We start from the raw sequence: 18014 nt of genomic DNA on the forward strand, positions 1-18014 counted from the left end.
AACTATGCAATTTGGTATGACTTGTATGGAAAATAGAGGCAAAGCTCTGAGTCAGTTATCAGATTTTAGTTGGTTGTGCTGAGCTTAAAAGCAGCTGTTGATTTACTGAAGAACTTCCTTAAAGGGAAACACCACCTAAATTGAATTCCAATATGTATTTCCAGTATAGTTCAATCAGTATTTGTGAACATGAGCTGCTCTCTTTCAAAGCCAGAAACCAGAGAAGTAAATCTCAAACTGGTGATGTCATAGGATATAAAGTGTGGAGCTGCTCCATAGACAATGGACCCACTGAATGTTTGCTTTCTTTTTTTATACCCAGATGAGCTTTATTCTACTGTAGTGTTGTCAGATGTGAAACACAAAATGTTCCCATGTACTCAGAACGTTCCCCCGGGTGCTCTCAGTGTCATCTAGAACATCTTTTCCTATTCACTGTCTCTGGAGCAGATCCACACTTTATACCCTATGACAAATTTGAGCTTTAACACTCTAGTTTTTGGGATTTGGGAGAGTTGTTTATGTTTACTTATACTTTTTGGCCTATCTTAAACCATAAGAATAACATATATGAATTTTGAAAATGGGTGTAGTTTCCCTTTACAAGAACTGCCCATTTTAAACCCAAATAAATATTCATTCATTATTCATTTATAATTGGAAACTTTATGCTTTACATTAGAAAAGCTGTATGGAAATGGCAAAATTCGATCCTCAATTGTGGAAAAACATTTTTTACACTGGCTTGAGATGGTTTTTACCTTTATTGAAAAAGAGTTGATGTGCTAAATGGGATATGGAAACGCCTTTGCCGAATTAACTCTGACGTAGCAAATATATAACTTACATGACTGATCAGCTGTTTACGCTGTCGGCGTCTTCTTGGATATTTTCATAACGCCTGAATGTTTGTCTTCATCTTTAGACAACATGAAACATGGCCAATACTAGCTGATATGAAATAACAATTAAAAGTTAAACCAATTGAAACAAATTCCTGAAGACCTCTCTCCATTTTTCTCTTGTAGGTTAGATGGCCAAGCTGACTTGTTTTGTTTCTGTTTCGCAACCTGTACTTCTTCTACTCTTGTTTACTGGTGGATTACAGCGATGCGTAGCCTATAGCGCCAACTTCTGACCAAACTATGCTATAGCCAAATTTACGCAATCAAAACCTGTTAATGGCAACGGGCCTAATTCACATTTCGTCCTAAGAAATTTATAGGAAGTCATTAGGAATTTGCAGACCGTTAAAATAAAGTGTTGCAGAAGAGATGGAGAGAGAAAGGGTGCTTAACATGAATGAAATACAAGACAAGGACTTTATTCAAAAATATACATTTAAAACCATTGCAGAAGAGTCTGCAGCCAACAGATGCCCTAATTGTGTTCATCAATGCATATTTAATATTTCTGTAATTTGAGATGAAAATGATGACCTATCTGATTTGAATTTTAAGCTGCAAGTCTGATCTGTTTCTTCTTTTTCTGTCTCAACAGTCTTCCATCCCCGTGTCTCTCTATTGCAGTTTTATTTATCTCAAAGCTTCTCTTTCCATTCGGTCTTGGCATGTGCGGATATCTAATTCAATCCCTTCAATTCGGCTCAAAATGGATTCAGTTATCTTCCCTCCTGGAGCTTATTGGATAGTTCAGTCACACTGAAGTGGGACTCCGCTGCAGGCGAACCACGCTGGCCCGGAGTCTGGATAGTTTGTATACGAGACAGCCTCACCCTCCTCCCTCTCCTCCTCCCTTTCCTTCCCTCGTTCAAGAGGGATGAACTCTGGAAGAAACCCCCACTGGGGCTCTAACACCCCCCCACCACCACGCACACACACACACACACACACACACACACACACACACACACACTGACTTCCCAAATTGTCCTGCCTGTGGCTTCGTATGCTTCATACTACCCTTGTGTGTTACAATTCTCTATTTTCTTATTTTTCTCATGTTGTTTGTTTGTTCATATTTCGCCCAACCCCCTGAATCCATCTCTTTATAAATATTTTTTTCATAATCATTTGGAGGATAGCAGCTTTGCACCCCTGCTGTTTTTTTTTCCTTAACTTTTTTTTATTCATCTTGCCAGTACTCTTTTACTTATCCCCCCCTCGCATGGTGGAGTTTCTACCTGTCTTTCACCACCGTGGCCGGGCAGCACACACAAACACAATGACACACTGCAGGGAGCAGAGCAGCACAGTATCAGCCTGCCGAGCTCTCTCCACACCTTGAGACAATTACCCTCCCCGCCTCACAGCACCATGCCCCCTGTTGCTGCTTTGAGGACAGAGACACACAAATGCAGAGCGAATGTGAAGAAGAAAGAAACTCTCACTTTTTAACTAAAACATAAACTCCCACTATTTTACTTGGTCAAACCGCAGCTCTCTGCTTTCCTCTCACACATTTGTGAGAGGTAGCGAGTCACATTACAACTATTCACAATCGGGTTCTTTCGGCTATTCATCCTGTCGTCATGTCTGACACAAACACACAGAGCTGAACAATGGCCTCTCTCTCTCTCTCTGTCTCTTTCTCCACCAGCAGCTCCTCCGGCTCGGCCGCAGATATTTGCACAAAGTCTCACTGCGGTCATCAGCGAGCGCATAAATATAGTCACAAATGTGAGGCAAGGAGCGCGAGACTGCTGGTTTGTGATATTCATGGGTGTTGGAATGTGCAGCCTACAGAGTGGCAGTGGAAATGTGTGCGTGCGTGTGTGTGTGTGTGTGTGTGTTCGGACGCACGGACAATTATGTGTGTATGTGCTTAAACAGAGTGCCTGTGATGAAAGACACAAAGAAAAACACACAAGCCTCGCTCTGTGCCTTTAGGTTCAAGTTACTAATATCACACTCACACACACACTCAAAACATTACAAAGAACAAGATGTGACTAGTACAGAAATTACGAAAGGACATTGTGTTCATTGTGGAAACACACACTTCTTCTCCTCGTGATCACTACAGCGAGATTTTTTCCTTTTCAGAACTAAACAACTATTTCGGTGCAGACCGATAGATTGGATCCTGATGTCGATACATTTTGAGGAATATTGACTCAGAATTCAGAGATGGTATCGTGTATTTACTCCGATTCCAGGAAGCACTGGGCAGAGAAGCTTTAACCAAAAAGAGTTCCTTGTGTGCTCTTGTACTAATTCCCAGTCCCCGCTGCTATTACGAGACGAGGAGAGAACTTACTGTATGATTGAATACACAGCGGGGAGCTTTTGATGTGGATATCCGCTAATTTCAAGTCCAGGGATGTTTTGAGTTTCCTCTCATTAGAGAACAAAGTCCAGTCTTCCACTCACACTGATTAGGGCCTGGTTTGGATTAATTGGCAAATCCCACTTAAACTCTCCTTAGCAATTTTGTATAATTTTGTTCACTTTGCAATTAATGAGAGATAAGTAATTTATTGTAGTGTCACTTGATGGTAAAGAATGAGTTCATTATTTGCACGGCCACAACAAACGATCAGTTTACACAAGGGATGTCTACAGAGTTAATAACATTACTTCTTAAAATCTAGCTGATGGAGAAACGTGTCAACTCCATTCCCACATTATGATCAAGATTTAAGAGTGCGAGCCGTTCCCCGCCAGCAGTCGCAGTCAGGATGTTCAGTCCGTTCTCAGGCGAATAGTCCCGCAAACGTGGTATACTGTGCGTTAAAGTCGAGGAAGTTTAACCCCCTCCGTCAACTCAACTCAATACAAAACGGAAACCAGTAAGTATCGGAGATAAGTGTGGTCGCATACTGTTCCTGAATTTCAGGGTCGTCCTGCTGAGCTTTCCAGATGGTCTCATCCAATATGTAGAGGTCTTTGGACATTCCTCTCTTGGCAGGTTGGACTGAGGCACAAGCGAGAAACTGATGGTTGGTGGTGCCAGCTAGGGATGTGACGGTGAGGAAATTTTCCCACCGGTTAATAAACTTGTGACAACGCCGGTGTTACCGATAACTTTTTACATTTTACAAGAAAAGATGACAGTCAATATGTGTAGCGTGTATAGGTGGTCAGTAGGTGGCTGTGTATCAGGCCCCTCCGGTCCAGCTTTTGCAGTGGGGCCTCAGGGGTCTACCTGGCAACGCTGTGCACACCAGCTGTGACCGCTTCGTCCTCCTCGCAGTGGTTACCTCATTAACGTCAAGGCTCCCTTATAGCGTTGGGTTTAAATCTGAAATATTGCCGAATAGGCGCGTTTGCTTTTCGCTTCGACACCAAATCCTCCGCCATCTCCCGGTTTGTCAACTCTCTCTCGTCCCGTGTTTGTGAAATATGACTCCTGCTTCTCTAAGCTGAGACTCCGTACGGATCGGATGCATTCACTTTCAGTTTGTAGCGTCCGTCGTCGGACTCTCTAACATGCCGCTGATAAGGGAAAATGAACTAAATGGGTTTTATTTATGTTAAAAAAGCAAAACGACGGTGGGGGCGGTGGGTATACGTAATGTAGTGTGTGCCCGACCACCGTGTAACACCGGTAACACCGACTACCGCGACAAGCCTAGTGTCAACAGGAGCTCAAGACACGACATCAGGGACTTTATTATATTTCAATATGCAACAGTGAAGGTGAACTCTTGCTTACACCGGATAAGACGATGCTAGGTTTCTGAGTTTTGAAAACCCAGACCAGAGATGAATGGTGTGTCACAACAGTGAAGGTCCTGCCCACCAGGTAGTAATGCCACTTTTCCAAAGCCAACACCACTGCCAAACATTCCTGTGGTTGAATAATTCCCCTCTGCTGGATATTAGGTGAAAGCAACACTCACTTCCCAAACCTGTTTGTTGGAGCATAACAGCACCCAACCCAACATCGCTGGCATCTGTGTACACGATGAAGGGTAAAGCGACATCAGAGAACTAACGGCGATGAAGGCTGCCAGTTGCGTCGCCTCATGTCACCTAATGTCACCTAATGTCACCTCATGTCACTTCATGTCTTGGCCAAAAAGTTGCACTCAAACACGCAAAGACTACAGCCAATGGCCAACTAGCACGTATGCCTGCGCCTGCGTGAGAGGAAATAACTGTTCATACCAGCAGGTAGCAGTAGTCTGTATTCGTCATTAAAAACAAACAAACAGAAGACCGAGGACGGCTGATATACAAGCTCTTGTTATGATACATAAATGAAACAAAGCAGCGTTTGCCGACCATTTTCACCCCACTCTCGTTCACCACTCAGCTTCCTTCAGATGGCCATGTCATCGTGAAAATATCCGTGTGTTGTCTTCTGTGTTTTTCCTCTTGACTTTACTCGTTGGCTTGCTTTCCTCACATCCGTTTCTCTTCTCGTGCTTCGCTTCATTCAACATGCTGAATCGGCCAAAACGCCTCTGCCACAGGCAGAATAGTGCCAACGGTGCAGGACACACAGGTGTGTTCGGGCCTTAAGGTGAAATACGGGTGCCAAAGAATTGGTGGGGAAGCAAGACGCCGTTTCAAGGTTTCAAAAGCAGCTTTGGACCGTTTCCTTTTCAAAGCGTTGAGAGGCTCTGCTATTTGTGAGAAGTTGGGAACAAAGCGATGGCTCCAGCCAGCCGTTCCCAGAAACCTCTGTAGCTCCTTCATATTTCTTGGCATGGGAACGTCCTGCTTTGACAGTTTGCAAGCTAGTTAGAGCGGAGTACTTTTTCCCTCTTCAATGACTTTTTTTTTAATTCAACAACATACAGTCCTGCAACAAAATCCAAATGCTGCAAAATTCTGTAATAATGACAATACTCTGATTTGTAATTACATTTTGGGGGATAAAAGATGAACATGCTAAAGTGAGGAATCACATTATCTGGAAAAGTAACTGTTGAATCACTGGTGTTGATCTTCAACCTACATACACATATACTGTATAAATGTGCACTATGGGTCAATTAACTTGACTTCAAAACTTGGTTACTGCACCTATAATCTATTTAGACAACGTTGAAATGCCACAAGACATTTTTACATCCTAATTTACTGGTTTACCTGGTTCAGTTTATCGTACCCACTTTTCCATCTGTCCATCACACACCAGTATCACACGCACACGCGTACACATTAGGGGTGTAAATCACAAGTTTCATCACAATATGATATATTGATTCTTTGCACAACGATACGATATTTGCTCATATCCCAAAGTCCACCATGATACGATTTCGATTTGATTCATTTCAGGAGACCTGCAATCGATATGAGACAATACATACTATATACAATAATACAGTATTCATATATATTTACTGGGATCGTCCAGACATTTAAATGAAAAACAATCTATTCTTTTTAATAAAAATAATAAGTGGGAATTTCAAAATAAAGAGGATGATATGGATCAATGTTTTCATTTCAAATCAATGATATTGGATCATTGATTATTGAATCGATGTATTGATCCAGATCAATGTAACGTTACACCCCATCACACACATGCACACAAAGCCTCACTTGTCTTACTCCACTACATGCTCAAAGTGAGACATTACAGAATTAAACTTTTAACTGAAGTTAGATTTCTGATTATTTATTAATTTATGGTCTCATTACAAGCTTAAGAAATTAAATCAGGTTTTATCACAATCTACAATTTCTTTCTTATTGGCCTCTACCGTCAACTATCAAATAAAGCTGAAATACCTTAGATAACTGTGACTGATGTAGATATTCTGCATGTACCCGACAGGTTTTCTGGGCCTCTTGTTTTGTCACGCGTAACCACCCGTATTGTCATCGATCCTGACTGACATAAAGCAGCGCGGCCTCTAATATCTTTCTGTCTCTGCTTGTAATGTGCATAAATGTCCCGGAGGCAACATGTCAAAGATGTAATGACATTGTGAGAGTCATATAGGACCTGAGTCTCCAGATAAACAGATATCAGCCGCTCTCTGAACACATTACCTGTGTACACAATGACACACACAATGATTGACAGGTGTGTTCAGCAGGTATTTCTACACCAGTTGTCAATCTTACAGGATGAGTGATGCTGTGTAAAGTGTTTGATTCAGACACTGCACAGTCTACAGAATATTGATCAACATAGGGATTAATATGGATACAAGCTAATCCACCTAATTTTGGACGTGACTTCAACACACATACAGCAGTCAAATATAGAGAACTAGATAAACCTGAGGTAAGTAGTATTCATATAAACACACTAATGGGTTTAGGCTGCGGGGACGTGCATCTATTTATTCTGAAAATGCAAATGTTACACAGGAAGTCAAGAAAATCCTGATATATTATATAAGATGAACTAAAAGAGGAAATTGTTACAAAAACTTAATTTAAAACAACCCAACTGTATTATACATAACTTGAAATTACTACAACACTAACATTACATGGAACTAACAGTGTGGAGTGGAAGTGTAGTTATAATACAGACTCACTTAAATAGTGCTGTAATGTCTGAGTAATATCACTAAACTAGGGCTGCACAATTAATCAAAATTTTAGCGAAATTGCAATATGACCTACTGCAATTTACAAATTGCAGTATTTGTTAAAATCGCAATATTTGAATTCAAATTACACAATGATGTCAGTCTTTGCATAACTCTCTCTGGTCTGATATAACTCTCTCTGGACTGATTCAGTCTCTCTGTCACTGTGAAGTGCAACAGCGCCCCCTGTGACTCAGAATGGTCTCTATCCAAACACACTGCTTTTGCAAGTTGAAATGGTGAAACTCTTTCATCTGCCAAAAGCCTCCTCATCCTTCTTTTGAGGAAACGCATGTCTCTCTGTTCTAATGATGGTTTGAAAGATTCAGATTCTATGAAAAGCAGAAAATTACGCCATGTTATATTTGCTGTTTTTTTCCAGCCTGCCCTCTCTGCCATCCGCCTGGTTTACCACACGGAAAAAATCTCTTCTCTTCCCTTCTCTTTGCTCCTCAATGCATGATTTAAAGTCTGATTATAACCTCAAATTGGCCCCGAAGACACAAATTGTGGAGAGTCTCCACTGTTTAACACAAAGTTGTTGGGACACGGACATCTAGGAGACTATCTTGTCATGTGCAAGGGTGTGTGATCAGGATTTCTTGCCTTCTGATTCAACCTTGGAACAGTTGCAACCCTCATGATGATACTGATAATGATATTTTTAACACATTTTCTTCAGCGAGATGAATTAAGCTGAATGTGACATTGTAGTTTTGAGCTGTAGGTCTGAATACGATGGGATTCTTTCAGTTGGGACAAGTAGTTTGCAAAGATTTTTTTTCCAAATGGAAAATCTTTTGTAGATGCACATCTTTCAGAGCAATACACTCCATAGTTGTTTGTGTAAATGGATAACAAATTGTTTTTATTACTCACACAATGCAGCCATCTCTTTGGGAAGGTCTGCCCCAAACCGGCCGAAGAGGTGGCTACTGGCCAGCAGGTCAAAGGGGGAGTGGCTCCGCATGGAGTTGAAGGTGAACGGGTACATAGCTCTGGGGAAGCCGGTCATGTGACGCACTTGGTGCTCCCTGTTGGTTGCCATCGTGAAAAGTGCTGCTGGGTGGTTCGGGTGACTTTTCCCTGAATGTCTTGTTGTTTTCTCTTCCTGCGTCGTCTTCGTCAGGGGCCTGCGGTGAGTTTGAAGTGGGCTGCTGCCATGCAGCCGGGCTCAGCTGCTGGCTGCTCCGCCGTCAGGCTGCAGAGAGGTGAGAGGGATGCTGACGAGTTGAGGAAGAGAAACCAGGAGCCACGTGACAAAAACCTGGCCAGGTCCAGACTCTGTAGAAAAGGAGGGAAGAGAAGGAAGAAAGGTTAGATACTGGAACTAAGGTCTGATCCAGAGAGCACAGTTGCAAATCAATAACAATAATTCAACACCAGTAGCCAAAACAATACCTCAAATACATCAAAAGCAAACTCCAGACGAGGTCTATAAGTGAAGAGGACGAAGAGCCAAAAGAGAGCGCAGAAGAAAGAGCAAAACTTCTCTTATGATTTTTGTCTGCTCTCAAAGTAGTGCGATGATTTCAGGCAAAGCCATATGATTTCAATCAGCAGAACTGTATTATAAAGGGTCTCTCTGTTCCCTCTGCCAGCCTGACTCTAGCCAGCCTGCTTGAGAACAGCCAGCCACAACATGGGTACAATTAACCCTTTACAACAACAGACACACATGACCTACTCATTCTCACTGTAAAAAACCCTCCTCCTCCTCCTCTGTGCCTCTCTGTGAAGCACACAACCCGCTGCAGGTCTGTGATGATCACCATGTCTCACCTTTTCTGTCTCTCAGGACTCCCGTAGTGGCTCTCTGGACCCTGTCAGTAAGTTAAAAGAGGGCAGCCCTCCTCTCTTGTTTCTCTATGACTCTCTCATCCCCTTCAGTGATTTCATGAGAGGGTGGGGCTTAACTCTCTGTGGTGGAGCTGTGGTAAATACAGCTCGGCCAAAGAATGTCTTGTTGTTTTGGGCCTGCTTCGGCATGGGAATCAAACACCCAGGGTGGGTGAGAGACAGCGGGAGAGAATTATGAATTTACAGATGTCCCTCATTTAGCTAATAACAAGAGTACACAAATTCAGTAGAAATACGGAGGGACAAAATATATATATTGCGAGAAATAGTAAACCCCTCTCCCTGTCTCTCATTTGTGCTCACAGACTAACTCAGGTACACAAATACAGGTACAGTAAACATATATTCACATTACTCAGTTACACACAGGGGCCTGTCAATTACAGCGCGGCTGCAAAGGGTCGCCCTATACCTGATTGAAGGTAAACTGTTCCACATGTGGAGGTAAAAATACCGGCCAGAGCAGAGCTCCTTTACAGGACAGAAATATGCAAACTCACACTGAAAGTCACACCAAAGCCGTACCTCTTAGTTTAGCGAGAGTACACGGCTCCACAGGTTTCATCTTAAAGGTTCAATTCACTCAACTGACCTCTTGTGTTCTTGTGGTATCTCACCATGCAGATTAGGTTTTATTTGTTCAGGTTTTGAGATATCTATTTCTGAGATTTCTGGAACCCAACCCAACATAATGGAGAAGAATAAAAGTTTGTTAATGGTACTCGAGGAATTCAACTAGAAAAGTGCACTCAGTAGAGTGCAGATCTCCGCCAGGTGTGTCGGCAACAACCATTGCTGCAATGTTTGATTGAACGAATACGAACTAAATTTGTGTTCATTTTGCACTCAAGTTTTTAAAATGAGAAAATACTGAATTACCAGAAAACATGCTACATCGTGATGTATATCGTCATCGAGATATGAAATATAGACCGATATTGGGATAGAAGATTTTGGCCATATAGCCCAGCCCTCCTCTGTTGTAGCCAGCGTTCGGTTCAGTTTGTCATTTGCATGCATACATGCAATTGTCTTATTAGAAGTCCAAATCAAGAGAGGAGCGAGTCTTAATCACTTGCGGCCCCTACCGGCCAGTTTAGTGGAGTGAGGAGTCAGCAGTCAATGACGGTATAAAACAATCAATAAAATGTTTTCAAGAAGAATGAATCACTGCAATCACGAAAGGTCCTTTTATACAGTCAGATGAGCACAAAAAATATTAGGCTGTTGGGTCCAACAGGATGCAAGATTAGCCGTGGACACACGCACACACACAAACACACACACACTGCTCTCTAGGAGGAGTTTGTTAAAGTACACGGCCTGTAAAACGCTAATTGAGAATTGCACATTGAATTCAAAATGGCTGACTTCATGTTGGGTTTTGGGTATGCCTCCAAGAGGCTTTTTTGTGCGTCTCAACATGTCACATCTGCTTGCCAAATTTCATACATGTAGGTCAAACCTGAAGGAGGGGCTCAATTTTTTCAACTTTAAAGGGTGCGCTAGCGAGCCATTTTTCAACACCCAAGCCCGAGACCCTTAAAATATCAAATTTTACAACACGTCTGATAAGTCTGTAAGTTTAACAAGCACCCTAAGGCCCTCAAAAATGCTATTCATTTTAATAATAATAATTCCTTCAGTTTCAATAGGGCTTTCGCCGCCTGACGTTGTCAGTTTGCGGACCCTAATAAAAATCACAATTTCAAAACCATTCACCTCTATTGCACCAATATATACCAAACTGTTTTGAATGGCTCAATAGCGCTAAATGAAAAAAAAATGTGTTTGCTCTGATGAAAACATGCATTATTTTTTAAACGTTTAGCTGCTGCACCTTATTAAATAGCTTTAACCACAACAGTGTGCTCCAGACTTCAGAGAACATGTGTTTGTTTTTTAATTAATGCAGTCTAACACACTGGCACTGCAATAAATCCAACCTTGCATGAAGATTATGTGTTCAGCTTTAGTTAAAAATGTTTTAGAGAAGTGTTGAATTGCATGGCATCATAGGGGCCTCAGGGGCATACTGAGGGGTGTTTCTAATATTTAGTCTACCCTCACTGATATAAATGGACAAAATATTAAACTAATCATCTGGCATCTGTGCTACTATTATTAGAGTTAAATTCTTCTACATCCTTTTGTTGTTGCAGCAGCTATTTCTTCCCACACACGCGCACACGTACAGCACATTTAACACATTCACACACAAAGCCACAAGGTCAGCGCAGTGAGTGTTGTTTTTAAAGTCATATTTCCCATATTGACATATTTTCTGTAACTGCTTGGCTCCGCTGTGGTTTCTCTTCACTACGAAGGCCAGTTAGGGAGAGTCCCTGCGACTATTTTCACAAAGAACTTTTGTGTTTGACGATCAGAAAATGTCAAACACAGGTTGGCCAGGTTGACAAAGTGTGTAGCGATTAAAAAAAGTGATTACATACATGGTGTGGAATGGTCACATTTTGCAAAAACATATGCACGCACATGCCTCTCTGAACGCAGAAACATACAAGCACGGACATGTAGGCTTGCAGAAGTGAACATACACAGATGTTTCTGTGACTTTAATCATGTTCATGGGCAAGTAATCAGTGGAAAACACACAGCGTTCACACATGCTGAAGCACCATTGAAAGCTGCAATTGACCTTGAAGAATGAAGGAGTAAATATAGGACGGAGGATCCCTCCAGATGCAGCTTTTGAGTCGTTCTCTTTAACCAATCAAATTCAAAGACCGAAATCACCAGTATGAAAGCCAGATGTATAAAAAGGAGGAAGAAAAAATAAAGTGTCGAAAGCAGAAAAAAAGAGATGGAAAAAGATAGAGGGAAACAGAGGAAAAGAAAGGGAAGGGAGGAGCATAGGAGGGAGTTTCAAGCATCTGGCAGACCATGTGTAAGAAGTGAACAGAGTCCTATTAATTAGAGCCATACTGGAAACTGGATTAATAAGTGAAAGAACGGACTGTGGCAAAGCAGCATGGGAGGAGGGAGAAAAAAAAAAAAAAAGACGGGCCGAGCAGTTGCAGAAAACATACATAAAAATAAAGCAACGGTTTTATTTCCACTAATAAACTATGAAATAATGTGTGCCCAAGCCAAGGAACGGTTTCTTTCTCTCTAATGAGTAACACCCCCCTCCGCCTGCCCCCTCGCTCTCCCTCCAGGGGGAATACACCTTGGGTAGGGCAACAAAAGCAGTGCTGTGTCTCCGGGCCTCCAGGCCTCAATGCTGCTTTTATGAGACCTGGCTGGGTCAGGTCAGACTGGGTCACCTGGTCCTGGTCCTGCTGACACACACATACACAGACACTCACGCACACAAAACTGATGCTCCCTTTTCCCAGACTACGAGGATTAAAAACAGCTTTAGTGTAAAAACGTTGGGGCTTTCCACCTCTCTGTCTTTTCCAACCAGCCACTACATACCGTCAACTTTGTTTGTTTTCACATAACTTCCGTCAAACTACGCTTTTAGGAGCTACCTCATTGTGTTCGGCGCGTTGCTGCAGCAGTTGTAAACATCTTTCAGCTGTAAACAGATGAAATGACAAAAACATTTTTTTTTGGAACAACATATTTTAAGTGCTTATTAGGAGCATCATCTGGACTTCGTTACCGGGGGTGTAATTGTGACTAAAACTTTATGGTTTTTCCAACCCAAATCTGCTTGAGGTTATAGTTATGAAACTACACACACACACACACACACACACACACACACACACACACACACACACACACACACACACACACACACACACACACACACACACAGAAGGTCATTACTGAGAGTCTGTCCACACTAAACTGGTTGTCATTTACATGTGAAAACGACCTCACCAAATTTGCAAACATGTAAAGCTGCATGATATCATTTATTTTCTCTCACTTTGACATGTTTAACTAATCAAAACAAATAGCAACCACTGCATGGGAGAGCCCCTGTAGGACTCACAATTTGTAGGCGACAATCATTTGTGCCAACGCCTTCTGCATGTAAGCAGCACTTGAAAATTTGCCCCAGGTTGTTTTCATAAAAATCTCTGTTGTATTTTGGTCGGCAAACAACAAACTCTCTCTGACAACATCTGGTCAGGAGTGGGACAGACCAGCCCAGTCGCCAGGAAAAATGTAGGCATTGTAAGTTGTCAAAGTTAAAGCTGAAGTAGATGACATTGCAGCAAATATGATTAAAATAAGTTATTTTTATAAAACAGTCACTATATCCTGATTGTAGTACATGAAACAGGTAACCTGAAAATAATCATGTGCCTCTGTATCCTCCGGTGCTCCTAACGGCATCTGCCAGATTTCAGAGAGCTGATCTGAGGTCTGCTTTTCATCTGCCGTCTATGAGAACCGGCTGTCAATCACTCGCGAACTCCGACCAAACGGTCAAACTAGGCAGCGCTGATCAACTATGAATCAATATTATGTTACTGTAATGCCTATTTCTCGCCTCAAATGTTTTCAGAATCATCTTGTAGTGTACTGTTGTGACCGGAGCACAGCCAATAGGAACGCTCTCTCTCTGAAATGACCTGTGATTGGTCAAAGTCTCCCGTCACGGGCTAGATTTTTTAAAGTCTGAAAACAGAGCCATGAGGAGGTGCAGAAGTCTAGTTTTCTCTCAGAACACTTGAATTACAATATGCTGAAAGGTTATTATGGATTTTTTGCCCAATGATGCCAAAAATATACTGCCTACTGCCACTTTAACGCCATGATAAAATATTAACGCAAAATTGTTTCAATGCCACTAACTTCTTTAAAGCATTAATGCAAATTGTGATTTTTAGGTTGTGGCGGGCTCAGGTTTAAAGCTAAAGTTAATAATATATTAACTTGCATCATATTAAACTAGAAAACCTAAAGAATCCATTGGGACCAATTATGTCATACTAGCTTGTCGCGAAGGAGGTTAAATAACGTTTCAAATTTACACTCCTTTTTTGCGAGGAAAAACTGGCATGGCCATTTTCAAAGGGGTCCCTTGACCTCTGATCTCAAAATATGTGAATGAAAATGGGTTCTATGGGTACCCACGACACGACCCAATCCCGGATAAGTGGTTGAAGATGGATGGATGGATGGGTACCCAAGAGTCTCCCCTTTACAGACATGCCCACTTTATGATAATCACATGCAGTTTGGGGCAAGTCATAGTCAAGTCAGCACACTGACACACTGACAGCTGTTGTTGCCTGTTGGGCTGCAGTTTGCCATGTTATGATTTGAGCATATTTCTTATGCTAAATGCAGTACCTGTGAGGGTTTCTGGACAATATGTGTCATTGTTTTGTGTTTTTAATTGATTTCCAATAATAAATATATACATACATTTGCATAAATCAAGCATATTTGCCCACACCCATGTTGATAAGTGTATTAAATACTTGGCAAATCTCCCTTTTAAGGTACATTTTGAACAGATAAAAAATGTGATTAATTTCTGATTAATCCCGATTAATTATGGACAATCATGTGATTAATCGCAATTAAATATTTTAATCGATTGACAGCCCTAAAACAAACACAAACACTTTCACCCAAAACCGCTGTTCGTGTCCCGCGTGAATCCAAAACTAAACGTTGACTTTACGGTTGTTAGACGAGTGTTATATAAGGGTAAAGTGAAAAAGGGAAAAGTACAGTTCAATAGTTAGAGTCTTTGATGATCAATCTCCAAGTAAATAGAAAATCAAACAAATATGTTTTTCTTCTCTTCCCAACTATTTAGTCATCTTTCGGTTTCCAAACTTCCATTGTGTGGGTTCAATCCAGAGCGATTATGAGTCAGCTGGAAAATAGGTAATGGTAGCTAAATTGCTACAGACTTGTCTTGACAGATTTGTTGGCATTGTTATATTGTGTTATTCTTTTTGTGGATATGATCTTTGCTTATCTGCTGTTCTTTCTCTTTTATTCTGAAATGTATTTGCTACTGTAAGTGTAATGCTGAACAAGTTTCTTAGCCACTTTTGACTTGTACAAGGAAAGAGGAAAGTTCATGTTTTTTTGTTCAGCTTGCAAATGTAGCTATGGAGACATTGGAGTGTGATAGTAGGAAGGAAATCAAGAGGAAAGTAAGGCTGGGCGATATGTGTTACGTTAGTTACGTTATTCTATTTTTTTAACTCAAACCATGATGGTTTTCCTAACCTTAACCAAGTAGTTTTGTTGCCTAAACATAACCAATCGTTTAAAGTTAATGACGTGGCATTGTGCTTTTCTGCAAGCTTGATACAAGGCTGATATGAAACTTCTTTTTTTATTCAGAAACGTCGAAATTCAGTGTATCCCACATCCATAGGACTGCAATGTCATCTGACAAAATCAACATAAATACATACAGCTTAATGACAACACCTGTATTTTGTGTTTAAAATTTTAACTTTCTGTAAGGAGCGGCAGAAAGTTGACTTCTTAAGTTCACTGCTACACATAATGAAAAGTTATGGCAGTTAATGGATTTGTTTTGGTCTTACATCCATCAATCTTTTTTTTTATTGAGAATTTTGGTTACATTTTCTGTGTTTTTTTTCTGCACATTATAGAAAAATGTTCTGTTGGTGTGGAGATAATGTGGTGCAGCATTTATAGGGGAATAGATGACTGGAGAATTACAGTTAATCTTCAGTTTTATGGTATAATGAGTCCACTTTTAGGGCTGAGAAATGTGTGGTAACAGGAAGTGTCTTTCAGTGTCAGTTAGTGAATGAACAGCCGCTTCAGTTAAAGTGCTCAGAAAATGGAGCTTGATCAGCGTGCGTAGGTTAAAAAGAAATATACACGTCGTTTAGAGCTGGCACTCTTGACTATCCACAGTATAAAAGTTTGCTTAGTCAATTGCCTTGGATATGAACCAATTATTTTATAGACCAGGTAACAGTATCCATCTGAAAGGACTAATAGCTCCTAGTTTCCTGCCCTGCTCTTACTGTTTGGAGAGGCTTCACAGTGGCAGCAATATAACAGCTGTATTGCTAGTGTACTCTTGCATGGTGGCCATCAGTACTTCTGCACATGTCAGCATGCATCAGTCTGTTTTTTACAATTCTTTTACACTTCAAACACTCTGAGTCCCTCTTCATTTCTACCAGCATCACCGAGTCAGTCTTACTCTGAACAGGCTCTTGATCACCCTCAACTTCTTTTTTTTGTCTCAATCCTAAAATCCCCCATCAATACCACATAGACAGGTTCTCATTATTACTGACACTTCAAAGTGAACTCTCCTAGAAGAACTAGCGTTGTACTGATGGAACGAATCTGAATAGGTCTATTAGTTGGAAAGGGTTGACTGCATGCTGACTGCAAGAGTAGTATCACGCATCAGTGCTTGGTCAGTGGTTTGAGGTAGAGGTTGACCGATTAATCGGTTTGGCCGATTAATCAGTGTCGAAATGACATTTTATAAACTATCGTTTATTGGCGAAACTGGGCTCTGATAGTGGCCGATTGCTGCACAGCTGCTACCAGTCACGTGGGAGGCTCCATACACAAAGTCAAGGTAGAGGGGGAGAAAACAAGTTATCTCTCAAATACATAATGCAACACTTTCAGCTCTTTGTCCACGATACAAGACATGCAGACAGGGAGGAAAATATATCATTCACTGTTACTTTAACTTGCTTACTGTACCATTATGGCGTTCTCTCTTCTAAATAATCCAGCCATGTAACTATCCATTCATGAAATGAAATCACAGACACAGGATCCTTCTTACCCTGGGAATATGCACCAACATTAATGGTTTGAAAGAGTGTCATTTAACAATGAACGAGACGCGCAACAGAAGTAATCCTGGCCAGTCATACTGTAAGCCACAGAACAGCGCACTGCCCATTGTAAATCAATTTAATATTTTCCAATGATGTAATTCACCAAATCACACTTCAGGATATTCTCTTAAGAATTATTAAATTTGGAGTGACAAAATTTATTAAAATGTATTAAAAACGTCGTATGCAAAAGTAGCCGACTAGGCTGCTGAAGAAGTAAAGAAGATATCGGCAGATCATTCAGCTGTTTCCTGCTCCAAACTATCGTTATTATATCAACCTTTAAAAATCCACGATCAATCGGCTTCTAGTTAGAGGCGCCCCTTCTGTCTCTGTCTCTGGTCCTTTTTGCCTCAGTCCCTCCTGAGGGCAATAAACATTAAGGTGTATGGATAGATTATCAGCAAAACAAACAGGTGTAAAGGTGATCATCTTGACTTTAGTAAGCCATGTTTAGGGGGTGGACTTTAACTCCGTTATGAACAAATGCCATTTTTATCTGTGGTTCAATGATTTCTGGTTGGTAACCAGCAAGGGACTTGAATAAAATATTAGTAAAGTCATTTGTGTAGACAGTATTTCAAATAAATAAACTGACTGTAAACAGGAATGTAGTGAATGTTCATGAGAAGTTATAAATACATATCATATGAAACTAGAAAAACTAAGGAATCCATTGGTACCAATCATGTCATACTAGCTTGTTGCGAAATTTTGGCGAGGAAAAACTGGCATGGCCATTTTCAAAGGGGTCCCTTGACCTCTGACCTCAAGATATGTGAATGTAAATGGGTTCTATGGGTACCCACGAATCTCCCCTTTACAGACATGCCCACTTTATGATAATCACATGCAGTTTGGGGCAAGTCATAGTCAAGTCAGCACAC

General features: G+C 41.1%; 1 protein-coding gene across 8 annotated transcripts in view; it reads right to left on the minus strand.

Annotated features, from left to right (window-relative positions):
- LOC141766120 (retinoic acid receptor gamma-A-like) overlaps positions 1-18014 on the minus strand; it is a 93119-nt gene that overhangs the window by 22973 nt on the left and 52132 nt on the right. For 6 of the 8 annotated variants that reach the window (XM_074632693.1, XM_074632684.1, XM_074632701.1 and 3 more), the window contains one exon: positions 8348-8752. In XM_074632693.1, coding sequence (XP_074488794.1) covers positions 8348-8516 — 169 coding nt within the window. In that variant the 5' untranslated portion in view covers positions 8517-8752. Of the gene's footprint in view, positions 1-8347; positions 8753-8869; positions 9053-9250; positions 9342-18014 lie in introns of those variants that run through there. The other 2 variants (XM_074632710.1, XM_074632716.1) reach the window with 2 other exon arrangements.

Source organism: Sebastes fasciatus, chromosome 1 (genome assembly GCF_043250625.1).
Source record: "Sebastes fasciatus isolate fSebFas1 chromosome 1, fSebFas1.pri, whole genome shotgun sequence".
Classification (NCBI taxonomy): Eukaryota; Metazoa; Chordata; class Actinopteri; order Perciformes; family Sebastidae; genus Sebastes; species Sebastes fasciatus.